The 27800-nt window shown below is 42.4% G+C and overlaps 1 protein-coding gene across 3 annotated transcripts in view; it reads right to left on the minus strand.

The window, feature by feature from the left end:
- Nucleotides 1-27800, minus strand: part of LOC148022306 (uncharacterized) — a 160610-nt gene that overhangs the window by 30595 nt on the left and 102215 nt on the right. For 2 of the 3 annotated variants that reach the window (XM_087697940.1, XM_087697939.1), the window contains exons 10-15: nt 15605-15697; nt 13805-13880; nt 13518-13566; nt 13388-13427; nt 12894-12990; nt 12543-12790 (exon numbers count right to left, since the gene is read on the minus strand). In XM_087697940.1, the coding sequence (XP_087554066.1) occupies nt 12543-12790; nt 12894-12990; nt 13388-13427; nt 13518-13566; nt 13805-13880; nt 15605-15697 (603 nt within the window). Of the gene's footprint in view, nt 1-12542; nt 12791-12893; nt 12991-13387; nt 13428-13517; nt 13567-13804; nt 13881-15604; nt 15698-27800 lie in introns of those variants that run through there. The other variant, XM_087697941.1, reaches the window with a different exon arrangement.

Below are 27800 nucleotides of genomic sequence, written 5' to 3' on the forward strand. Positions count from 1 at the left end.
TATTCACCTTCTTTGAGGCAACAGAGTGGGCTCACTGAAAGGGAGCGACGGATCGAAGGTTGGACTCCAGAGCTATGGCGGGAGAGCAAGAGCAAGAAAGAGAGAGACTAGAAATGGGAACTCCAACAGTCACAATGTGTGACCGGGCTTTCATTTATTCAAACTGTCACTAAAAGAATAAAGAATAAAGTGACGGTGACGGGCGCTCGCCACCTGTAGTATGCAGTGGCGGTGACTGTCAGTATAGTAATACACGGGCGGCTAGACAGAGGCGCCTTTACCCCCAACAACTGGTATCAGATAGATCGAAGGTTGGACTCGAGAGCTATGGTGGGAGAGCAAGAGCAAGAAAGGGAGAGACTAGAAATGGAAACTCCAACAATCACAATGTGTGACCGGGCCTTCCTTTATTCAAACTGTCACTAAAAGAATAAAGAATAAAGTGACAGTGATCGGCGCCCGCCACCTGCAGTGTGCAGTGGCGGTGACTGTCAACGTAGTAATACACGGGCGGCTAGGCAGAGGCGCCTTTACCCCCAATAACCTCCCACTTAAAGGCGAATTTGCCCCAGTGAGGAGTGAAAAGAAAAAGAAAAAAGACAGTACAACATGTACACATGTATAACAGGATGAGGAAAGATCTCATCTCATCCCACGCCCATCAACCTCCTGAGAAAGACAAAGTGCTCTATAGAGAGGCTTTTCGTGAGCGAATCTGCAGGATTCTGGTTAGTCGAGATCTTGACAAGATCAACAGACTTGTCCTCAACGACCCCACGTATGAAGTGATATCTCACCTCAATGTGTTTCGTCTTCGCATGGAAGACCAGATTCTTGGCTAACTGAATAGCACTCATAGAATCCCAATATAGTGTAAGGATAGCATCAATACCAAGGTCAGCAACTAAACGACCCAACCAAATGGCCTCCTTGCAAGCCTCAGTGGTTGCAACATACTTGGCCTCTGTAGTAGAAAGGGCCGTACATTTCTGCACCCTGGACATCCAAGAAACAGCATCTCCAGCATAGGTGAATACATAGCCGGAAGTGGACTTCCTACTATCTACATGTCCTGCATAATCAGAGTCAGTGTACCCCATGACTCCTGTATCCTGGCTGCCATAGCATATGCACATATCTACAGTGCCCTTCAGCTACCTCATGATACCCTTCACGGCATCCCAATGCTTCTTGCCAGGTGTAGCCATATAGCATGTCACAACACCAACTGTAAAGGAAATATCTGGACGAGTGGCTATCATGGCATACATAAGACTGCCCACTGCGGATCCATAGGGAATCTTGGCCATCTCGGCTTTCTGCTCTTCTGTTTGCGGGACAATCAGCCTGTGATACCTTCACATAAGAAGGCAATGGACAGCCAATAAGCTTTACGTCCTGCATGCGGAAGCGCTCAAGGACTTTATGAATGTACTCCCTCTATGACAAGTAGAGGAGTCCCTGATACATGTCGCGTGTTTTGCGCATACCAAGTATGTGAGCAGTCTGTCCCAGATCTTTCATCTCAAAGCTCTTCTTGAGCTAAACCTTAAGAGCATCTAGCTTATCATGAGCTTTCCTTGCTATCAACATATCATCCACATAGAGTACCAAAATCAATAAAGAACCATCACGAGCTTTCTTCGTGTAAAGACACGGATCCATAGCACTCCCGCTGTAGCCCTCTGATTGCATAAAGGCATCAAACTTATGATACCACTCCCTAGGTGCCTGTTTCAAGCCATAAAGACTTTTTTTCAATTTGCACACTAGGTGCTCCTTGCCAGGTTTTGCAAAGCCCTTAGGCTGCTCCATATAAATCTCATCATGCAAGTCCCCATGTAAGAAAGCTGTCTTGACATCCATCTGGTATAAATCCAAGTCAAGCTGAGCAACCAAAGCCAAGACTAAGCGCAGCGTGGTCATCTTAACCATAGGAGAAAAGATCTCATCAAAGTCCACACCATGCTCCTGCTTAAAACCCTTTGCTACCAATCTAGCCTTGTATGCCGGCTTGGGGTGTCCAGGGATACTTTTTAGCTTGTACACCCACTTGCATGGCAAAGCCTTCTTGCCCGTAGGCAAGGAAACCAAATCCCAAGTGTCATTCTTATACAGGGAGTCTATCTCAGACTGCATAGTCCTCTCCCAGGAGTGACTGTCACCCCTGCGCATAGCCTCATCATAAGTGAAAGACTCTCCTGCATCTGTAACCAAGACATAATGCATCGAGGGCTAAACTCTATCTAGTGGACGTCTGTCTCTAGTAGACCGTCTCACGGCAGGCTCTGTTGCTTGCCCAGTTGCCTGTCCAACGACCTGACCATGAGCATCTACTGCAGCTGTAGACTGTCCAACTGGCTGTGCGGAAGCTCTCCGCTCTTCTTGAAATATGACCCTGCGGATCTCAACAACTCTCTCAGGCTACCTATCCATCTTGTCTTCATGGAAGACTACATCATGACTGCAGATGACTTTCTGCGCCTGCAGATCCTAGAGACGGTAGCCCATCTCGCGCCTGTATCCCCATAACCAAGGAAAATGCATTTGACACTCTTGGGATCCAACTTATTTCTCTTGTCCCTGGGCACATGGCAAAATGCCTCACATCCAAAGACACGGAGATGCGCATAACAGGGGGGGTTTCCAGTCCATACCTCCTCTGCAACCTGGAAATCCAAACCACTAGAAGGTGATCTGCTTCTGACATGCACAGTTGTACTAACTGCCTCAGCCTAAAAGCTCTGTGGTAAGCCTGCATGACTAAGCATACTGCGTACATGCTCCTGGATGGTTCTATTCATCCGCTCAGCCAAACCATTCTGGGGGGGGTGTAGGGGGCGGTCAACTGACGCTTAATACCTCTCTCATCACATAACTGCTCAAAAGCACGTGAGACATACTCACCCCCATTATCTGTCCTTAGGCATTTTAGCCTATACCCAGACTGGTTCTCAACCAATGCAAGCCATCTCTGAAACACAGCCAAGACATCAGATTTCAGCTTAATGGGATAAGCCCAAACTTTCCGTGAAAAGTCATCTATGAACGTAACAAAATCCTTTGCACCACCCATAGAGTGACAAGACATGGGCCCACAGACATCCGAATGTACCAATGCCAAGGGCTCACTCATGCGTGGCCTATCAGACTTCTTATGCGTAGACCTAGTCTGCCTGCCATAAAGACAATGCTCACATGAATCAAAACATGCATAATCAAGGGGCGGTAAGTACTGCAAACCAGAAAGCATTTTTATTTCCTTCAAAGATATATGGCCCAAATGGACATGCCAAAGAGATACATGTGGGATAGAGCCCACAGACAAAACATAATCAAGGAAAGAAGCTGATACAATCAAGGGATAGAGACTGCCAGCCTTGGCACCTCTCGCAATCACAAGTCTGCCACGAGTGATCTTCCATGCAGAGTCTCCAAAAGATACGTGATAACCTGCGTCATCAAGCTGTCCAGCTGACATGAGACTGTGTGTCAAAGCAGGTACATGACGTACATCTTGCATAACAAAACTGTTGTCAGAAGGAAACTGCAGCCTAACATCACCAATGGCCACAATATCAAGAGAGCTGTCATCACCCAAGCGCACAATACCCGAAACAGTACGGTATGAATGAAACCAATCTCGGTAAGGTGTCACATAAAAGGATGCACCTGAGTCCAAGAGCCAACACTGTGTATACATAGAGTGTATCTTTGTCATCTGTGAAGCACTAGAAGAAGCTACAAGGATATAATCATCATCATCAACATCCTCAGGTTGCATAACATTGATCTCTTCAATTTTAACACTGGACTTTGCAGGCACTATGCTGTGATCAGAAGACTTATCCTGCACTTTGTCTTTCCCCTTATCTTTGCGCCTTTCATTGCGCAATTCATAGCATTGTGGCCTAATATGGCTATTTTTCCCACAATGGTGACAAGTAACATCTGCATTCTTGCCACAGGATTTGCTACGTGACTTCCCACGAGACTTGAACCGAGATTTTTGAGAATCCCATCCACGGCCACTGCCACTGCCATGCTTTCCATATCCATCATTCCTGCCTCTAACTGTCATAGCATGCGACACATGAGAGGCATCCAAATTCTTATGGTTAACCTCTTCCTGCAGAAGAGCACTCTCAACATTAGATAATTTCAAGGTAGCAGTAGAGGCGCATAATGCAGTGCAGAATACATCCTATGACTCATTAAGAGTACCAAATAAGAAAAGAGGAGTGACATCCTCTGCAAAAGTGATGTCCTGCGAAGTCAAGTTCTTGAGTATAGCATGGAACTGGCTCAAGTGAGCAGACATAGTCACATTCTCCTTCATGCGCAAATCCATAAGTTGCTTTAGCCAATACATCTGACTCGCTGGACTTTTCTTGTCATAGAGATTTTTTATCTTTTCCCACAACTGCCATGCACTCTGTTCTTCCTCAAAGACATTATAGTGAACCTGTTCTGTGAGAGACAATACAATAGTGGACTTGTATAACTCATTAAGCTCAAGCCATTCCTCATCTGGCATAGTTGCAGACGGATGCCCGCTTAACCTCAAAGGTTTGATCTGCGATTTCTGCACCAACACCTGCCAAATCTCGCTCTTCCAATAAGAGTAATTCGTACCATCAAGCTTAGTGATGTTGAAAATAGCATGATCAGTGGACGAACTCGCCATAATGCAAGCTGGAAGACTGTAGACAGTTCAAAATTGCTTGCTGTTTACCGCAGAAAATGACCAAAAAATCACCAAAATCGAGGAAAAATGGCGAGGAAAGTGAAACCAAAGCTGCTGCCCACCAAGTACTAGTGAAAGTACATCATTTCAGAGTGTTTCAGCATGAAAAATCCATGTCAGTCCATACATATATGCTTGCTGTAATAAATTCCAGATTTCAGTAAAAGAGAGCTAACAATGCCAAAATCGGATCCCAAGGCAATCAGATATTGCCAAGACCAAAGTCGGCATCATGCGGGCATAGCATAAGCATATGACGGTCGATAAGCATGAATCCAACACCCAAGTATGTCATACAAACATCTGCCAGTGAGTAGGCACACCTCCCAGTCAACGAGGCAAAGTGTTCCTGCCACTACCAAAACTTGACACAAGTAGGTGTCAGCTCACAAAGATACGGATCCAAATCTGAGACTCAGCTCGTAAGCATACAGTGAATCAATACATATAATGTATCATCCCAAATGGTAAGAAATCCCAAAGTCTCAAGTGTCTGTAACTGCTTAATAGCATGTAACGGCTCAATGTATAAAAGTACCACCTGCTCAATGTCTGATAAGCATTTAAGAATGCTCCCACTGGCACAAAGGCTGTATGTACGAGCTCAAGAGCTCAAGCCAAGGCAAGATATAGTGCCAATGACACAAGTCCAAGACAATACATCAATAGTACATCCCGAACATGTAGGCGGTAGAGCATCTGTATGTAGCATCCGTAAGCATGTAAGACATCAAATACATCCCAATCCAAACTCTGACAAGCCAAGTAACATCCAAGACTACTCTAGATAATCCAAAATGCATCCAAGGTGGAGCTTCAATGAGCAGTCAAGCTCAACGTATGCATAGGATAACAACCGTGACATGAGCATCAAGCCGTAGGCAACGGGTATGCATACATCCAAGAAGCATCACTGTCAAAGCATATATCAATGTCAATAAGTGCGGGCTGAAATAAGCTCAAGCTTCCAAAAGCATCCGGATTCAACGACAAGCTCAAAGTCGTCCCTCGATGATCAATACATCATAGCATAACCCAAGATATACATCCGGAACCAATAGGCATATGTCAAAGCATGAAAGATAGCTTCAGCCCAAGAGTATTCAACATGCATTTACTGTTATAAACTGTGTATTCCCAGCCCCAAAATCAGGCCAAAATCATAGCATTACATGTAGCTTCAATCCCCCAATCAATCGGGAGCAATAGGCATCAAACCGGTTATGTAGTCATGCCCAAACAAGCATAGGCATACAAATACATGCTACCTCAGACCTAAAATCTATTGCAAAAGATTTTGTCATCAAAATCTGGCAAATCTGACATCACCATCGCGTCCGGAGCGTGCCAAAACCCCAACTTAGACTCTTACCTTGCCTGAATCGGGTTCGAATGCCCAAGATATGACAAAAAGAGTGATTTTTTGGCCAGATTTTGAAACAGGCGCAAAAAAAACATGAGTTGGCGGGGGAGGTCTGCTGTCCCACGTGTCAACAATGGAGCCCAAAGGGGGCACAAATGAGGGCCAAAGAAGGCCTATACCAAGCCTCAGCAAGCCTTGATAGGCTGGAAACAAGATCCAGGTGAAGGAAGCTCCAAGAGGTGTGAGCTATGGCTACCCACAACTTGTTTACAGCCTGTGAGATCTGAGAACTGAAGTAAACCCCAAAGAAAATTATCAAATACCTCTGATGTAATGCCTTGAAGGTGCCCAACAATGTCGGGAAGGTGCTCGGGAAGCCGAGGAGTATCGAGAGCTCGAAGGAGTCGGATATGGCTGCCGGGAAGGAGACCCAATGCAAGTAGGGAGTCGATGGGATACTGAGAATACCACAAACCAAGCTCAAGAGTCGGAAAGCAAAGCTCTGATACCAGTTGAAAGGGAGCGACGGATCGAAGGTTGGACTCTAGAGCTATGGCAGGAGAGCAAGAGCAAGAAAGGGAGAGACTAGAAATGGGAACTCCAACAATCACAATGTGTGACCGGGCATTTCTTTATTCAAACTGTCACTAAAGAATAAATAATAAAGTGACGGTGATGGGCGCCCGCCACCTGCAGTGTGCAGTGGTGGTGACTGTCAGTGTAGTAATACACGGGTGGCTAGGCAGAGGCGCCTTTACCCCCCAACACTCAGGATAGTGGGCAAGGACTAGCCGTACTACTCCTAGACTTTGAGAAAGCCTATGACAGGGTGGACTGGGACTTCTTAGAGGGCACAATGTTGAGGTTGGGCTTCGCCTAGGCATGGATCTGCGCGGTCTCCACACTTTACAGATTGGCTACCAACAGGGTTCTCATAGGTGGTAGGCGAGGGGTGGAGTTCCGGTTGGAGAGATCGTTTTGCCAACAGGGCTGCCACCTAGCCCCGTACCTGTTCTTACTCTTTGCAGAGGAGATGTCTCGCTTCCTCAAGTCACGTGTGAGCAGGTTACACGGCCTCTGACTTTCAATGAGAGAGGAGACGGATCTGTTAGACTCACAGTATGTAGATGATACAACACTCTACATAGAGGGCAATGAGTTGATGCTGGAGAGAGTGAGATTGGCTCTTGAGGTGTTTTGTACTACTGCAGTGGGAGAGAAAATCAACTAGCGAAAATCGGTTGGATTCCTTACAAACCCAGACTCTAGTATGAAGTGGGACGTCCACTTGGGATTTAGATGGGTGTGCAAAGGGTAGACCGTCCGTTACTTAGGGTTTCAAGTGGGACTCGACATTACTCCTGCCCAGCAGTTTTTTCCAGTCCTTGACTCTATTCGGAGGAAGCTGACCTACTGAAGTACTACTTGGCTATCCCTAGTAGGCCGAGCCCAGGTGGTTAACCAGGTCCTTTTAGTGACGGCTTGGTACATTGCCTTGTGTTGGTGCCTCTTCTCATCCTACGTAGCTCAGCTTCGCCGCCTAGTATAGAATATCTTTTGGTCCGGGTCAGACGGTTCTAGGGATTCCCGAGCGGGCCAAGGTTGCATGGGCGACCATCATTCGGCATCGGTTAGAGGGAGGGCTTGGGATCAAACCCAAGGCTTGGAATCAGAGGGAGGGTTTCATATGTGGCAAGGCTTTCGTAAGGCCCTAATTCAGAGCTTCCCAGGCTGCCAGGAGAAGATAGACCGTTAGCTGGTGATTTGGAATCCCCACGTCAGAGATCAAGATGGGGTACAGATTTGCGAGCACCCCCACATCCAGTGGAGTGATTGGAAGGCTGGCCCGCCTCATACCATCGGGACATAGCGGGTGGTGTACAAGATGGTGAACGAGGAGGTGCTGCAGCGAGCATCATGCTGCCAGAGAGGAGTTAAGTTGAGAAGAAGGAAGATAGACACAACAATACCTCAAGAGTGGCTTGCCCCCCCCCCCCGGATACGAGAGCTGGTAGAGCTCGGGGAGGTATGGGCCGCTAGGTTTTCACCAGTAGGTATCCCTCCACAGGTGGTAGGTAGAGTGGGCGGCGCTCCACATGGGACCTTCATTGTGCAGGAGGGGGGGCGTCTAGCCCTTGACACAGAGCAGTAGGATGAGGGGATAGCTATCCTTTCATGGAGGAGGATTCGGATGGTTTGCCTTCAGGGGAAGACATGGCGGCTGGACCCTTATGTCTTCTGGGAGGAGCTCAAGGAGTGGTGCCTTTGGATCTGGGAGGGCAGGCCACTTGATGAGCTGGAGTGGGATCCAGGAGAGTGGTTGTGGCCGACCACTACAGTTGCCAAGAAGCCATCGAGGTTCTTGGAGTACACAACCAAGATTGGCAGACACATACTGATGCAGGAGGACATAGATTGGGCACCGTCACGTAGCAAGCACTGGGCGGAGCACAACATCACGGAGGCTTTCTGACGAAACTTTTGGCACCGCCTATGGGATAGCTGGAGGTTGAGGAGGTTATCATATTTTTTATGACTGGTGGCACATGAAGGATTGGTGGTGGGAAGTTGGGTAGGCCAGATGCAGAACGAGGGAGGTTGTGAGCGTTGCACACAGTAATCTCTCTGGAAACTCCAAAGCACTGCCTTTGGTCGTGTAAGGCGACGCAGCTTGTGTGGAGAGGAGTATGCCGCATCCTCCACTATATAGCACCCAACCTTGGATGTATCTCATGGAAAGCTTTTTGCTGGCAGGCCGTTACCTTCTGTATGAGGTCGGGATGTAAGACACAATATTCATTATTGAGGCAGGGTTGTGCACAATGGTTGGTTTAGAGACTCTACCCATCCGCCATGTACTGGAGCCCATAGCAGACCGCTCTGAGGTATAGAAGATCATAGGGAGTCTTATTGGATGGCATATCATGAAGGCGCAGTGCCAGGAGGCTTTTGGCGGAGAGAGACTTTCAGTACAGGTGACCTTAGCAGAGCTCTGGACCTCCATCATCCACTCCCTCCGCAACTGATGGGACCAGGTGCAGGGTGAGTCTAGAGCTCGGTAGGAGCTCCGTTTTCATTTCATGCGCACTTAGGGCGGCCAAGACCTGTTTTTCGTGATGCAGGCAAGCAGCCCCACATGGCGATACACCTCCCCTCCATGGCTTCTTGCCCCCATCCCCCCTAGACCGCCCTGAGAGGCTTATACATTTGATATATCTCTAACTCTGCATCAGCTCCAACTAGTGTGTTGAGCATGAGCACTTCCTTGTATTCATGTTTTTTTCTGAAGTAATATAATTAGCCACACTTTATTTGCAAAAAAAAGAAGCCATATTTGAGACTTCGAGTAGCCATAGTTGGTGCCATCCAACTTGGCAATGTTAAACAAAGCCATATCTTTGAGATGACTAGCTATAATGAGTCAAACAAAGGCAGACTATGCAGAAAACAGGCTGCTGTAATTAGCAATAAACAGGCTAAAACCACTGTCAAAACAAGCTGAAAATTAAAGAAATTGCTAAAATGACTAGCTGTCCACCAAATATGACCAAAAGAATGTCAAACAGTAATGATTGCCCTCAGTAAATGCTCACAGTCTGCAATTTACAGCTTGCTGTAATAAATCACAGCAATAAGTAAAAGAGGCCAACAACGGAGCTATCACTAATACATGACCAACTGCAACTACCAGGAAACAAATACATCTAGTAGTGAGTGAAAAAGAGCAATGGGCACCAAGAACTGTCAACCAAGCAGGGTGCCAGACACGATACATCTCATAGACATAAAAGTCATGCATGTAACAAGTCTTGGGGTAACAAAAGAGATCAAGCACAGGCACAACTGATAGAGCAGCGTAAGGAAAGCTCAATACAGAGCCATTCAAGATGCATACATAACTAACAACACCATGACAGAGATAGGTGCCTGCCCAAGAGTAGGGTCAGATCAGCCCATTAAGCATGAACTGCATACATGAAGCACAGAGAGAGCAGATACATGTCAATGTCCCACGATCTCAAGCTCAACTGCAAAGTCAAAGCTCTATGTACATCCAAATAGGCCAAAATCTCTGACGGGAAGGAAAGTCAAATGTAGATAGCACTGCTCAAATGTATCGAGCACATATCATTAGACATTTCGCATCCAAGTAGGATACATCCGGAGCATAAATCCCAAAGTAGCTCAAGCCCATAAAGCATAAAGCACTGAAGCTTTCAAAGTCGAGTAGCTTGCAACCAAATAGAGTGTCCAAGATCTCCAAAATGCTCAAATGCAATCACACATGAAGCTGCAAATGTCGGTCAGCAGACATAGACATTCCAAGTAGTATGCATTTTTTATATGAGCATCAAAGCATGAAGCCTAGATGTCAAGCATAGACAATAGGCATAAATTGTCATAAAGAATGCCAACTATAGTCCAATCCCAATTAGTGTAAACCAAAATAGAGCTTAACCATTGCTCAAAAGCATTCTGGAACCAAAACAAAGCATTTTTCAACCTCCATATACATCCGTATGGTCAAATGAATCACCCGGGAAGCACCCGTAAGCAATAGGTAGAGCATACACTGACCAAATAGGCTTTAGCCCTTGTTATTACAGTAGTAAATTCACTGTCAAAACTGAGTAAATCAGTCCTCAAATCAAGTTCAAAGCCACCTCAAATCAAGGGCATATGATATACCAATGTACTAGCATCAATGGTACACATTAGTAGTGCATATAGAATATCCAAATCATAGCTAGGAGTAATAGGCATATAAAATTCTTGTTAAAAGAGGTTCAGCCTACTGTATACAACACTGAATACATAGTCAAACTAAGTTATTTCAGTACCAAAATCAGCTCCAAATCCAACCCCATAACAGAGGCATAGCATTCCGCACATGTAGACATCACCCGAGCATAATTGGGCATCATAAGACCAACAAAGTTGACCATAGAAGCATCAAACAGGGTGCTGCTCTAAATTTCTAGCCAGCAAACCTCAATCAAAACAGAGTAAATGAAGTGGTTAAATCAGTCCAAAATCAACTCCGAGCAATGACATAGCATCCTTGAATATATAAGCATCAACTGGGTATAACCAGGTATCATCCAACCAATGACAATGAGTGTAGATATCAAAGATAAGTGCTGCCCTGTTTTATGTTAGTTTGTGGACTGTTATAATAGTCCAAAACTGAAGCTTAACACTCAAAACAAATGCCAAGAGTGGAAGGATCAATGCCAAGCATTAAACCCAAGTGTATAAGTGCTTGTATAGCCGCCTAATGAAGAAGATATGTTGTAGGAGATGAAAAATGTGAGCTGCTACTAAAAAAGGACCTATTCCACGCAACGTGATGCTACACCAGCAAGGTGAGGCCTATGGGGGGGCTGCTCCAACTTGCTTGAGAAGGCTCAAAGAGTGCCCAAGAAGGATGCAACCGATAGGAAGCTCGAACAGAGTGGCTATGGTTGCCAATAAAGAGATGATTGCTGTAGATATTCAAATGGAAGCTAAGAGTGTGCCAGACAAGCTCGCGAAGAAGAAGGCTCTCATACCAATTGAAGGGAGGTGAGCCCTGAAGTGGAAGCACGAGCGGAAGCAAGAGCTATGGTGGAAGGAGTAGGAGAGAGAGAGAGAGAGAGAGAGAGAGAGAGAGAGAGAGAGAGTCCAAATGTGAGAACTCCAACAATCACAATGTGCGCTCGGCCTTCCCTTTATTCAAATGTCACTAAAAGAATAAAGAATGAAGTGACAGTGATGGGTGCTCGCCGCCTGCAATGTGCAAGCACAGGTATTATCAGTGTAATAATACATGGGCGGCTAGGCAGAGGCACCTTTACCCCCAACACTCACAAGGAACTTGCAAAATTGTAGGATAGAAAAGAGGAGTGCCTCATGAGGTACTTCATTTGGTGAAACAAAGATACCAATCAATGCAAAAGTCGCAAATAATTAATCATTGGGCCTGCAAAATCTGGGACCCTCAAGGTCGGAATCTGTCTATCTAAAGCAGAATGCCACTTGCAAACTTGTGGTATTTTTTTGCTAGGTCTAACACATGATTTTACCATTTAAGAAGTTTGCTTCACATTTCTATCTCATTGGCTGCAACACAGCAGGAATTACTTGAAGAGCGATTAACTCCTTGCAAAACCTTTCCCTCACAGCATTAGCTCTCCCTTCCAGTAATGCAAGTTTAACTTGCACAAGCCTGAACAACATAAATAGTGCAACAGAGTAATCTGAAAAGTTGATGACATGTAGAATTAGGGAAAGAAACGATTAGACTTTGTCATCATGGCTATGAACGGAATGCCTTTATCCAACAGCAAACCACAAAGGAATGCAATGCAGATATCAATCAGCACGTGTGGTCTAGATTTAACACTCCTTCATTTTTCCTGTATTAGAGACTTTAGTTCAAAAAGGCCATACCCGTTCCTGAAGATTACTCTCTAGGATAGGCTGAGAATGAGAAGAGGAGGAAAACATCATGAGATCTGGTGAGCTCCTCGTCTTTTGCATCCCAATGGAGTTTTCACTGACAATTTGGTTATCTTTCACCAATTTTCCCAATCCTTGCAATGCATCTGATGAACACTGATGTGTCAACGGTTCATGAACTCTTGGACCATCTCTACTTTCTAGGTTTGGCATGTGTGACCAGTCACGCTGTAAAACATCTGTTGAAAGGAATGAGAATCTTGACTTTATGTTTTCTGAAACAGATGGCTGTGGAAGGTGCTTAAATGGATCACTTATTTTTTTGGTACAATGTAGACTTACCATCACTAAGATTGCATGGAACTGGAGAGAAGCTATTTTTATTTTTACTATCCACACATCCTGATTGCGGACTTATGGAATCAAACTTCGTGAAATCCTGCATCAAATAACAAGACAGTGTAAGCCAAATCTCACTATAAATCCTGACATAAATTATATGCCAAGAGCACATCATAGTAAACAGTCCAGGGGCGGTCACCTTTTATCATGTATCCTGTCAAGTGTCAGGAATTTAAGACCCTTGAATCTAATAAATGCTCGTTTTAATGGATGGGACTCTACATGTTTACTTTTTAGGAACACACACATACAGAGTCCCTTCAAAATAAAAGAGCATTTCTTCTATTCACTGGTCTAAAATTACATGAAAACACATACGGGGAATTCATAGTTGAGGCTTTAGTGCACATGATACAAATAACTTCTTAATAGTGACTGCGCTGGGAGCACATTACATGGAAATATAAGAGGCAACTTTATGACATCTGACTTACTACACAATGTCGTCCACTGGGCAAGCGAAACACCATTGGCCTGCCACATAGCATATAGCATAGCAATATTACATGGGGAAGTTGGCAAAAATTTTGACTTAAATTCTCAAAATAAGGATTGAACACATACTCAAAATGAAAATTTTCACTTATATCAGCTGGCAGATATGAATAGCGAGCTGCAACAGAAAATAAGGATTGAACACATATTTAAAACGAAAATTTTCACTTATATCAGCTGGAAGATATGAATAGCAAGCTGCAACAGAAAAAGTTTTCCTAAGGATCCTAGTTAAAAAAACTAGAATGGTAATTGAGTATTGAGGAATAAGGGATAGCCCTAAATTAACTGGACCAAATTTTCTTAGAATTTCATTTCTTTTCACAAGATTTGAAGGCTTCAATTTTGAGGCATACCTTGAAGTTTGGAAGAGGTAGAAGCATCTACTCCTTCAAGCAGAACTAGAAATTCCAGGTCTGCATGATTCATTTCCTGTCAAAAGTTCCATTGTTTGCATAATTGATTCTTGACATAGAATTGCACAATACAAATAATAATGAAACAAACCACATGAATCAGTTCTGCTTTTTTGATAAAAAATACTCTTATCATTTTTCGAAATATTACCGAGGAAGAAATTAAAAAAGAACAGAAGTGTAATGTTGAGTTTGACAAAAGAAGTGATCAAAAACATTGATTTTGTTCTCACTTGTACTCATGTATCATGTGCCTGTTTCCAAAAGTATCTTGCATACCTAACACCCCAATAGATGAATTGTACGAGTCATTGGCTCTTTGTTTTTGGTTTTTATGTTTGTTTTGTGTTCTGTGATGCTATTTTTTATCTGATTAGAAGAGTGGTTCATTATATCACTAAAAGAAACACAATGACACAAAAACATGCCTGGAGCTGAAATGAGTAGACTCAATAGCAAAACTGGAGCTCAGTCGATGGTCAAAGCCCCTCTCACAAATGGGGAAAATATGTCACATGTAGATCCAAGAGGGCTATCATCCCAAAGAGTGAAGTACAAACTATGCTTCCCTAGGTGCAGATAAAAACCCTTAAAAATGCCTTGCATCCCTGTACAAAGCTGGTCCTCTCATCCTCTGAGGGTGTGGCTAATGCAAACTAGATCTAATCACTATGGTTTAAGGCTCTGCAAACCACATTGAAGACGGGTGTGACAGGTGCTAACTGAAGACAAGATGATGGAACTTGAGGACATGGACTGTCAAGAAGCCAAGAAGGTGAAGTGCCACAAAAGGGATGTAACTCAAACCACATGGAAGATAGATGTGACAGATGATTGAGGAAATTGAAGACAAGCTGATGTCTGAAGTTTAAAGACATGAACTGTCAAGAAACCAAGAAGGTGATGTGCCACAAGAGGGATGATTACTCACAGCAGGCAGGGATGCAGTAGTTAGAACAAGAAGATAAGGGTCACTCAGATTCCTGCTCGAATACCAGTCATGGTGTATTTATGCACATGTACTCACACAGGTGTATGTGAGCACACACTTCTTTTTTGCGGAAAGATATTATGTTAACTAATAAAATACAAATAGGACGAACATTACCAAAAAGTGCAGCCTAAAATGTTCAGAAACACTCATTAAAAAGATGATATTGAGGTCTATCCAATCCTATAGTGACAAGGCTGTCAAAAAGAGATCGCTGCAGAGATCTTCTACAGTAAGTGTAAGAAAGAATCGTAGGGTCTCAAGTTGACTAGGAAAGAACCAAGGAGCTAAAAAAGCTTGCCAAACCAAAAAGAAGGAAAGTGGAATCAGACAGGAGCAACAGTTGCTGAATAAGCTCCTGTGATCAAGGATAGCACCAAAAAATGTGTGCATGCGCACACAGACATACAGGTTTTAAACACACACTGCTTTTCTAGCATACTAACACTCGTTTCACAGACAACCTACAATATTCCCAACGACATTCACAGGCTGGCATATTAGTTGCTCCATAGTAGCAATTTTAAATTCGCTAACTAGTATAAGCAATCAATGGGGAACTTTCCTTGACAAAAATAGCACTTAACAGCTAAGGTTTAAATTTCAAATCGACAACTGCAAATGGTTTACAGGATCAAAACTTGTTATTTGTTTCTGCAATATACTACATTTATAACCATCATAATTACATTTTAGAAACGGATAATGTTAGCAGCAGATGGCCAAATAAACATGGATGGAATCACAACCTTGAGTGTTAAGCCATGTAGCAAGCTTGATGATGTTATTGGGTGTTTCACAAGGCAGGGCAGCCCAAGGAAAACTTCACTTCCTCCTAGCACCTGAAATACATTTTGTACCACACCTGATTATGAATTGAATCCCTAAATCAAGTAAATATGTCTCTTCATGATAAGGACTTCTTCTGCAAAATATTCAAGGAGAAATGGTATCCATATTGAAATGACCATGAACATATTTTCACTGCATAGCAGCATATTTTCAGTACTTCATATAGTAAGAAAACCTCCATATCAAGCTTGAAATTTCTGAACAGTTGATCTAGGCCAAAACTAGAGTAAGATAGTAATCATGCTTCCTTAAAAAGACCTCTACTTATAGCATGTGCACCAACTAAAACATGCACCTGATGTCTCACTCACTATCAAGAAGATCTATCAAAGTATCTGAGGCCCACTTCCTCAATTCATAAGTCAAAATAGGAAACACAACTTTGACTACAGTAGGGTTGTCATTTCATAGAGGCTTTGGCGATGTTCTCTGTGGCAGTCATTTTGATTTTTTTAATGCTCTTCTTGGACTACTAATTTTATTTTGGAGTACGTAGTTTGGTGAAGATAAAGTTCTAAGAATGCTTCAACTAGGCACTAAACCCAATAACACAGCAATGTCAATCTATCTAGGCACAACCACCACAAGAAAATCAAAATGACCATATTCTTAAAGGTGTGTGATTCCACATGGATGGTGTAAAATTGAGTAGCTTGTACCACCTGTCCTCTGCCTTGAAGTTTGGGAGCATTAGAAGAGTAAAGCCTATTCCTTGATTTCCTTACAGAAATTTGAAGGCTAATGTAACAAAACTTTTGTCTATCAATTATTACCACGACATATTGGCTCAATGATTCCAAATCAATTTAATGCTCATGTACTTTAAAAGGTAATTTGTATTATTTAAGTATTTCAAAATATGATTAAATGTTCATCTTTCTATTTAAGGATGGCCAATGGTTAGAACGCCCTATAATTGTACTTGGGTTGTCATTGACGAGATGCCCAAGAGAAATTAAAAGTTTTGGTTGGGCGGTCAAATTGACCAAAAAGCTCAGATGACTAAGACTTTACACTCAGATAGTCACATTGACTAGAAGCCTATATAATGAGTGGTTTTAGAAAGTAAATCCAGATGCTCATGATCAAAGAAACAAACCATGAACCGGTGAATCTATATAACAAAGCTCTCCAAAAGCTAAATTTGGTAACTCCTAAAATTTAGGAGGTTACTATTTTTGAAAGTTGCTTAAACGGAAATTCTATTTACGTCAAAGGCTCCAGAATTTCACAAGAAACAATTTTGTCTTTAATATCTATCTCAAATTCTTAACCATTCGAGAGTTTTTTAGAGTAAAAGGTTCGGAAGCTTCTTTCTTGAGAAAAGTGGCATGTGATATCTAGAAGAGAACATGTGTCATTTTGAAGAGACAAGTGTCCCTACACTTGTCATTTTCAGCAAATACTTGTCATTTGCAGCCTCTATTTTCCACTTTTGAGTACCCAAGCCCTACACCTATATATTGAAGGACTCTCTCATCATTTAAAACAAGCTCTTGTGCTGAAATTTCAGCTACATGCTTTATACTCTTCTACCTATCTCTCATCCAAGAAACACGTTCTACTTAGTTTGATCTAATTCAAGCACAAAAGAAGATAGTCAACTTGCTCCTCGGAGTTTGCAGAAATTAGGGTTTCAAAACCCTAGTTTTCAGAATTGCAACAAATCAGCCCTTTTGTATATGGTTCAAGCACTTGGTGCGTATGGTTTTGTTTCAATAAATTCTTGAAAAGGGGGAGGGGCCGGTTTTTCTCTCAACGTGCTGGCGACTCTTTTCTCTCTCTCAGTCTTATCTTCTAATTTTTCATGATGATAATTGATCAAGTTGGTTAAGTTCAAAGTATTATCATTCTCACGTTCTTTTCTGCACTTATAGTGGTATCAGAGCAAGGACTTCTTCTTTGCAAGAACTTTTCTGGGTGACAAGATCTTTGGACCCAATTTTCTTACCATGTTAATAGGCAAAGAGGAGAATTTTCGTGAACAACAGGAAGGCTCTCAACACTCTGTATCTGCATGCTTCTCTCATTATGAAAAGATACAAAGATACAAGGAGCTGGAAATTGATCCAGAATTTCAAGCTTTGATGGAGAGAAGGAAAGCATGGGCTGAAGTGAATGTCTTTGAAGATTTCCTTACCGAGATGGCTCTTGAGATAGATGGTATTACGACTGCGAAGGCCTACCTCAGCATGAAAGATATCAATGTTATTGATGCAACTAAGTCTACAAAAGGTAACATATCACCTATCGTTTTAGGTTCCACCCAAGCGGTGACTTCAAAGTCTCATTATACACAAGCTGTCCTCTTGTTCCAAGAATCTCTCCATGGAGAAGAGCATGGAGAAAATCAAAGAACAGGCTATTTCCATGGTAGTTGAATCTCCAAAGATGCTCTTAGCAAAGGAAAACAATGCTAAAAGAGACTTCAAGCTTGGAGAGAAAAGCGTCAAGTTTGACGTTTTCTATGCTAAGAGAGATTCTCAGAAACCTATCTTTTAATAGACAGTTTAATGCTACTTTTGGTGGTGAAGATTATATGAAAAAAAAAAATTTAGAATGGTTAAAATGCATCTAAAGGATGCTGCTTTGAATTGGTGGCTTAAAGTTGTTCAAGAGGAAAAGGAACCCAAGTCTTGGAAAGAGTTTAAGATGTTCAATAAGAAGTTTTTGACTTCATTATTTGAAGCTGATGTGCAACAAGAATGGAATGAGCTAAAGCAAAGCCATGGAGACAATGTTGAAACATATATCAACAAATTTGTAGCGTTTCTCTTAAGTTTATATCTCTTTATGAAGTTCCTTCCAGTATGGAGATGAGAAAGTTTATCCATGGATTATATCTGACGGTATGGTGAGCCGTCAAGATGACAAACCTTGATACTTTGGAAGCAGCCCAAGATGCAGCCTTAGAAGTTGAAGGACTACATATGCCATGGATACTTGGTAAAGCCTGAAAAGAAGGACCACAAAGGAAAAAGATCAAGATGTTTGACCAAAAGAAGGCAAATAAACAAGAATCAAAGCATAAGGATAAAGATAGATCACCTTTGCCATGCAAAAAGAAGCGAATATATCAGCAATTAGTAGAATATACAAGAGAAGGACGATGTTTCTCTTGTGGAGAAAAAGGACACATGACTGGTCAATGCCCTAATAAGGTAAAGAAGGAAAACCAGCCCCAAAAAACACCTCAAGCAAATGTTGTACCTAAGGAATCCTTACAACAGGATGAAACTCTATCAGAGAAAAGGAAGCTTGATGGCTTGGGGTAAGATTGCTAATCAACCTGCTCTCATTCATTTTGATACAGGGGCTACATATCATTATATCCATCCTCGGATTGTTGAAGCTCTACATCTACCAAAGGAGAGGTTTGGAACACTAGAAATGTCAGGTGCTGCTTTTCAAGGAATGGAGTCTAAAGTTACTCCCATTTGTGAAAATACATAGATCTAGAACATGGCAATGCGGAAGCTATGGAGGTTGAAAGATGAAGACATAGACAAAGACAAGACCAACTATCACACAAGTGAATTAGGTTCCAAGATTGAGACTTGGACTCATAAACACAATCTTGTGTGTCGATAATGACACAAACACTTTACTGAAAAGAAAAGAGTACTATCATTATCATTGAAAAAAGGGAAGCAAGTACAATGCTTTATAGAAAAGTCTAGGCAACACATCCTCCTACTGTGCTTATGGGATTCTTGTCCTAAGCCCTCACTACTCCTTCCAAAGAGACTGAAGTAGGTGTGATTGCAAACATCTCAACACCCCTCCTCAATCACAACTAATAGTATAAAGTGTAGAGGCTTTAGTGAGCACCACCTGAAGTGTGGGCATACCACAGACATGGTAAACACCAGAGGCTGTCATAGAAAAGGCTAAGTGTGGATACCAAAGACATGGTGGATATCCAGAGGCTGTAACACGGGTCTCACAAAGTGTATAGAGGCTATAGTACAAGGTTATATGAGGAGTTTACAAGCTTATGTTAGAAGCATTAGGCCTAGGCAATACAAGGCTAAAAATTCTATCAGAATAGGACTCATGAGGTTTGTCCTTCTCTTGGTGGTCTTATTCTTCTTTTGCTTCCTGGTGTTCTTCTTCTTTAACAACTACATAGGACTTTTGGAACCTCTTCCTGGCACAACAAAATTTCTTCGTGTGCCCGATCCTTTTGCAGAAGGCACATACCAATTGATCTTTCTTGCCCTTATACCTGATACCTACATATAACATTTGTTCATCTTTAGAGATGCTTGGTTTTTCTTTGGCTTTTACCTTCTTTTCTTCTTCTGGTAGGGAGGCCTTAATGCCAATCAGTTTAGGACTAGACATGTTGATCAATGTAGTTGACAAATTATTATAGTCAAGAGACAGGTTTTTTAACAACACACCAATACAAATATCTTCATCTATTTTCAGATTTATTCCTACAAGCTGAGTTAGGAGACTTTTCATGTAATTCAGATGAGATGCCAGGGATGTATTAGGCTTCATATCAAGTCGAAAGAATTCAATCAGTAAACCATACTTTGAGAACTTGGATTGTGCACCAAACAATGTAATCTATCCCAAGTGTCATGGGACGTGTCACAAGCATCTACATGATGGATGTAGCTGTCATCCAACTCCAATTTGATGGATTGTGCTTTGTCATCAGCCTTCTGCCAGGTAGCTACTAGGGTAGCATCCGGAGGCTTCTTCTCTTGTCCATTGGTGATGGCCCAAAAGCCCTTCTTTGTTAGGATGAGCTTGATGCAAATTTGCTAGGTGTGAAACCTGACTCCATTGAAGCGAGCTGTTGGAGAATCTTTTCCCATGTTGGATGGCTGGAGCAGCAGTAAATCAGCACCAAAATTCTTAGATCAGATCACCAAATGAGCTAATTGTGTCAAAGGACACAAGTGGGAAAAGCCACTGAATGAGTGTCAATAGACACTATACTTACATATTCTTGGGTCTTCCAAAAAACTTCAAGATCTTCCAAATCCAAATCTTCCCCTCCTTGATTTGATGCTAGGAACTTCAAATCAGAGTGGCCTTGGCCTGGTTTAAGTGGCAAGAGAGAGAGGATGAAGGAAAAAATTAGCTTGAACTAAAATAGCTATGGCTGCCTTCTGTTAGGGTTTTTGCATCGACTGTTTTTCTGACTACAGCAGTTCGATCTGATAGCCATTTGAGCTAATATTTGGTGAGAGGATAGCTCATATCCTAGGCTTTGAATGCCCCATGATAAACGTCAACATTGTGGACTGTATATACGACACAGAGGTAGCGCAAAACAAGCAACATACTGCTTAGACAACTATGCTGAAGCAAAGAGATGATAATGTCAAAGATTGACGTGATGAATGGTTGTGCCCTGACCTAGGGGGGATATCCCTAGAAAAAGGCTTCAAGAGTTATGGCCTAGATGAGGAGATCAAGAAGCTCCAACAGAGGTATGTGCTGTTTGCCTAGACTCAAGGTCAAGTTAAAGATGAAGTTGAAAATGAAGTCCTGAGCTGGATGTGAGCTAGGCAAAGATGATTAGAGGTGAGAAGAGACTGGAGAGGCAGTGCCATGCTCACCTGAGCTCTAATACCATGTGAAAATGCATGGATCTAGTGTAAAGAAAAATACCCTAGCATAGAAACATAAACAAAAACCGTACGACAAAGCATAGAGTGATAAAAAGAACACAGTTAGGGTTAGGGTTAGAGTAACTCAGAGACAATGAACATAGTGAATAAATGAAATGATATGACTACTAATAATACGATGCTCATGCAGCAAACACACTATGCAGTGAATAAATACTGAACCTCGAACTCCTGTATCTCTAGGATCGGGGCAGGGATAATGAGCTGGAGAGTGTATCTTACTCCGAACGGATCCCGAATCACAGCAAGGCAGCCTTCGGATGTCGAACACTAGCAAACGCAGCAGTGAGAAGCTGAATCTGATGCAAACAGCAATGAGGAGAGAGAAAGACTAAAAACGGAGCCTGCAGGAGAGAGAAAGACTAAAAACGGAGCCTGCAAGAGAGAGAAAGACTGAAAACGCAGACATGACAGCCTGCAGGAGAGAGAAAGACTGCAGTGACTGCAAATAGGAGAGAGAAAATTGTCAAGGTGGCAGCTGGAGCCTGCAAACAGCAGCAATCAGCGTGTGGAGGGCTGGAAACAGGCACCAGACTGTAGGGAACAGTGATGGACAGCAAGGGCTGAGGTGTCCTCCGTGACCGAGGTGTGGGCAGCAAATTGGTAACACTTGAAACCTGCAAAAACGATATTGTGAAAGAGTGGAGGGCTGGCTACCAATTTATAGAAAATTAGAGTTCTAGATCCTCTCCCACTTAACTTTCTCGATTCGCTCCCCGTTTTAGGGTTTTGGCTAAAATAAGCCTACAATAAGTATGTTTTTGGGCTATTTAAGTAGCTAAGTGCATTTCTTAGCACAACATCTAGGACATGGCAATGTGGAAGCTATGGAGGTTGAAAGATGAAGAACAAACTCATGAAGACATAGACAGAAGATAAGACCACCTGTCACACAAGTGAATTAGGTTCCAAGATTGAGACTTAGACTCATAAACACAATTTTGTCTGTGGATAATGATACAGATACTTTACTAGAAAGAAAAGAGTACTATCATTATCATTGAAAAAAGGGAAGCAAGTAGAATACTTCAAAGGAAAGTCTAGGCAACACATCCTTCTACTGTGCTTATGGGATTCTTGTCCTGAGCTCTCACTACTCCTTCCAAAGAGACTGAAGTAGGTGTGATTGCAAACATCTCAACACCATTCTTGGGAAACTACGAATTGAGATGGGAGATTATATAGATCATGAGAGTTTTGTCATGGGAGATCTTGGTCATTGTGATGTTATATTAGGAATACCTTGGTATAGAAAAATAGATCCAACCATTGATTGAAATCAAAATAAGTTTAGATTCCCTTTCAATGGTAAAAATGTATCTTTTGATGTGGGAGTGGAAGGAAACTCTATTTTCATCTTATCCCATGTACAAATTTGTAAAGCAATGAAAAAATCTATTTTCTCGTATTTGATTTTTATTAAAGATTCTAACAAAGAGTTTAGAATTGAAGAATCCATCTCAGATATGAATGAGGACTGAATGAGTTTCTTAAAGGAGTATGAAGATTGTTTTGCAAACACTTTACCTAATGAGTTACCAACAAAGAGGCCAGAAGATCATCACATTGATCTCATTCCTAGGAGCTTACCTCCAAATAGGCCACCCTATCGTGTGAGTCCAACACAACAAGAGATTATGAAGCAAGTGAATGAGCTCTTGGAGAAGGATCTAATAAGATCCAATTTCTCATCTTTTTACTCTCCAGTCCTCTAAGTGCAAAAGAAAGATGGATCTTGGTGCATGTGTGTGGACTATAGGGCCCTCAAGAAAAGTACAATTCGGAATAGGTTTCCTATTCCAAGAATTGATAATATCTTGGATAGATTGGATAGATCCAAAGTATTCACCTGGATTGACTTGAAAAGTCGCTACCATTAGATAATGATTGCTCCTCAAGATATTCATGAAATAACATTCAGAACAACTTTTGGTTTGTACGCGTTTCTTCTACTACCATTTGGTCTCACCAATGCTCCTGCAACCTTTAATAGAATGATGGAAAGAATCATTAGTGCACATTAGAAGTTTACAAGTACTTTCGTTAATGATGCATTGTTTCATTTAAAAGATGAAGAAGAGCATAAGCAACACTTGAAAATAGTGTTTCAAGAACTCCCAAACACAAACTTTATGTCAATGGCAAAAAGAGTGAGTTTTTTCCAGAAGAGATTCACTACTTGGGCCATATTGTATCCGAAGATGGAATTCGGATCGGTTCTAGAAAAAGTCAAGACTATTGTAGAATAGTCAGAATTGAGTGTTCATGAAATTCAAAGTTTCTTGGGATTATGCTCCTACTATGGGGGATTCATTACATGGTTTACAGTGGTTGGTGGACCATTGCATGATTTAACTAAGAAAACAGTGGTATTCCGATGGACCAAACTAGAAAAGGAAGCTTGTGAGGCTCTAAAGTTCTATATCAACAAAACACATGTTTTGATTACACAGAATTTGCCGAGACCTTTCTTTATGGAATGTGATGCTTTAGGAGACTGCATTGGTATAATCTTAAACCAGGAAGGACATGCAATTGCTTATGCAAGCAGAAGATTGTAAAATGCAAAAAGAAATGCTACTACCTATGAAAAGGAGTTAATGGCCATCATTCAAGCTTTAAAAGATAGGAGACACTATCTTTTAGGTAGAGAATTTCTCATCAAGACAGCCCATGACAGTTTGAGAAATTTTCTCAACTAACCAAAGATTTCTAAAAAGCATATTCGATGGGTCAATTATTTAGCTCAACCTAAGTTTCAAATATTGCATAATCTTGGAAAGCAAAACAAGGTAGCTAATGCCTTGTCAAGAAGACCTCAAATTCATGTAATGTCCATGATTAATCATATAGATTTCACTAGTATGAGAGACATGTATGATTTTGATGAAGATTTTAAAATCATTTGGGTGAATTCACAACTTGGTAAAAGGGTAAAGTCTTATGTTATTAACGATGGGTTTTTTATGATGGGGAATAAGTTATGTGTTACTCAAGATTTCAGGCCTAAAGTAATGGAAGAATATCATGCAGCACCTTACATGGCTCATCATGATATTTTGGCCACAATCAAGGCACTTGAAATATATTTCTTTTGACCAAGTCTTTGATAAGACATTGAGCAATTTATTTAAGAATGTCTTGTGTGCAAAAAGATTAAGTTTGATTGCCAAAAGCCTGCAAGGCTTTTGCAACCATTACCAATTCCGAGCTAACCTTGGGAAAGCATTGTTATGGATTTGATTTTTGGCTTGCCAAAATCAACAAATGGAAATGATGGTATATGGACTATTATTGGCAAGTTTAGCAAACGCGCTCATTTTATTCCAATCAAGAAGACTATCAAGTCTCAACATATGGCTAGAATATTTATTCAACAAATCTTTAAGTATCATGGGTTGCCATAATCAATTATGGGTGATAGAGATCCACGACTAGTCTCTTTTAGCAAGCTCTTTTTGAAAATTTGGATACAAAGCTTACATTTTCTTCTTCTTATCATCCTCAAACAGATAGTCAATCTCACAATATTGGATATACTAAAGTGCTATTGCCATAAAGCCAATCAACAATGGAAAAAGTATTTGTCTTTCGCAGAATATGTCCATAACAACACAGTTTATATTTCTACAGTACAGGTAAAGCAACATTTGAAATCATATATGGAAAACTACTCTTATTACCTATTCTCAAAAACCAAAAAGAAGATATTTCATGCCGATGAGTTCGTGATTGTTATAGATAAAACATTCGACCAAGTTAGACAAGCTATCCAAAGATCTCACGAAAAACAAAAGAAAGCGAAGGCAATTGATTTTACAAAAGGAGATTGGGTGTGGCTGAAATTTGACAAAGCTCATCTAAAAAGCTCTAACAAGCTTTATCCCAAGTCACTAAGCTCGTAGCAAGAAACTATGGGTCATTTCAAGTCACTGAAAAGATTAATGATGTTTGTTACAAAGTTACAACTTCTAGAGCATTGGAAAATTCACAATGCTTTTCATATCCATCTTCTGAAGCCTTATGAAGGGCCTCCACCATTGGAACCTATAATGGAGGATCCACCTAAAGTAGATGAATAGAAGGAGATGCTTCAACTAGAGCAAATAGTCTTTCATATGATCGGAAAACAAGGAATAAATATTTCTAGAAAATTCCTTTAAGAATTTAAAAAATACTCTCATTTAGATTCTAAATGGATGCAAAAAAAGTATTTCAAAAGACTATCCAAAAATACTTGTAGCTTATGAAGACACTATAGGATCAGAAATACTTCAAGCAATGTCTCGAGGACAAGATGGATTTCAAGAGGGAGGGATAGAACAAACCTTTTGTATATCAATTATTACCAAGACATATTGGCTCAATGATTCCAAATTAAATTTGATGATCTTGCTAACAATCCATAAGGAATCCAGCTAATTGTTCCATAGATAGCACCATGAGTTAAGACATTTTGGCGGGGGAAGGGGGGTGGTTAGGGCTGTTTTTTTTCAAATTTTTTTGCAAATAAATTGTGGCTAATTATATTACTCAAAAGGTTGATTACAATGGAGTGCTCATGCTCAATAGACTAGCTGGAGCTGATACAAAGTCACAAATATATCATGTATACAAGCCTCTCAAGGCGGCGGTCTAGGGGGGATGGAGGCAAAGAAGCCATGGAGGGGGGATGTATCGCCATCTGGGGCTGTTTGCGTGGATCATGAAGAACAGGTCCTAGCCGCCCTAGATATGTACAAAATGAAAATGGAGCTCTTCACGAGCTCGAGACTCACCCTGCACCTGGTTCCACCAGCCGCGGAGAGAGTGGATGATGGAAGTCCAAAGCTTAGCCAAGGTCGCCTCCTATGCTGAAAGGCATTCTCTGCCAAAAACCTCCTGACAACCTGCTTTCCAAATGTGCCATCTTGTAAGACTCCCTACAATCTCCCATACCTCAGAGCGGTCTCCTCTAGGCTCCAGTACTTGGCAGTTGGGTAAGGCCTCCATGCCGACCATTGCGTAAGACCCAGCCTCAATGATGAAAATTGCATCCTGCATCCCGACCTCATACAAAAGGTGGCGGCCCTGGTTGACTGCCTGCAAGCAGAAAGCTTCCCACGAGATACATCCAAGGTTGGGTGCCAGACGTCGGAGAATGCGGCAGGCTTCTCTCCACACGAGCTGTGCCGCCTTGCAAGACCAAAGGCAGTGCTTTGGAGTTTCCAAATGCTGTTATGGGTAGCATTTACATCCTCCATCCTGCTGTATCTGGGCTAGCCAACTCCCAATCGCGAGACCTCCATGTGCCAAGAGCCATAGGAAATACAATATCCTCCTCGGCCTCCAGCTGTTCCATAGGTGGTGCCAGAAAGTCCAACGAAAGGCATTCACGATGCTATGCTCTGCCCAGTATCTACTACATGAAGACGCCCAGTCCAAGTTCTCCTATATTAGTACATGTCTGCCAATCCTGGCTGTGTACTCCAAGAACCTTAGTGGCTTCTTGGCGACCGCAGTGACAAGCCATAGCCACTCTCCAAGGTCTCACTTCAGCTCATCAAGTGGCTTGCTCTCCCATATCTAGAGGCACCACTCCCGAAACTCCTCCCAGAACACAGGGGTCCAGACGCCAAGTCTTCCTTGGAGACCAACCGCACGAATCCTCCTCCAAGGAAGGCCAACGATCTCCTCATCCTGTTGCCCTCTATGAAGGACCAAATGCCCCCCATCCTACACAATGAAGAAAATCCCGTAGGGTGCGCCGCCCACTCTACTTGTGACACCTGTAGAGGGATACATGCCAGTGAGACTCTAGCGGCCCACACCTTGCCAGACTGCGCCGGCTCTCGAATTGGAGGATTAAGCCACTCTTGAGGGATCACTATGTCAATCTCCCTTCTCCTCAACTCAACTCCTCGCTGACAACCTGGTGCCTGCTGCAGTACCTCCTGATCCACCATCTTGTACACCTCCCGCCATGTCCTGATAGTGCGAGCAGGGCCAACCTCCCATCCAACCCACTCGATGTGGAGGCACTCACCAATCTGTATCCCGTCGTGATCTTTGACCAGAGGGTTCCAGACCATCGGCTAGCAATCTACCTCCTCCTGGTATCCTGGGGGGCTTTGAATTAGGGCCTTGCGGAGGCCCTACCACACACGAAGTAGGCTGCAGAGAAAGGAAGATCTGGGTGGCGTGATCTAGGCCGTCGTGAAGATCCATCTCAAAGATGGCCTCCAAGCACCACAAAGCCTCGGTCTGCATTCTTGGGGACCTTCCTGCAGAAGGACCTTCTAGGTCTTCCCTCCTAGTGTGAGTCCGTGGACTACTAGCTTTCCCAAAAGGCCAAGGCTCTCGAAATCTAGGTCTATGATTCCAAGCCCTCCCTCACACTGATGCCGAATGATGGTCGCCCATGCCACCTTGGCCCGAGACTCCCTGGAACCGTCTGAGC

This window comes from Lygodium microphyllum, chromosome 17 (genome assembly GCF_053477565.2).
Source record: "Lygodium microphyllum isolate KBCC chromosome 17, Lygodium_microphyllum_v1.1.10, whole genome shotgun sequence".
NCBI lineage: Eukaryota > Viridiplantae > Streptophyta > Polypodiopsida > Schizaeales > Lygodiaceae > Lygodium > Lygodium microphyllum.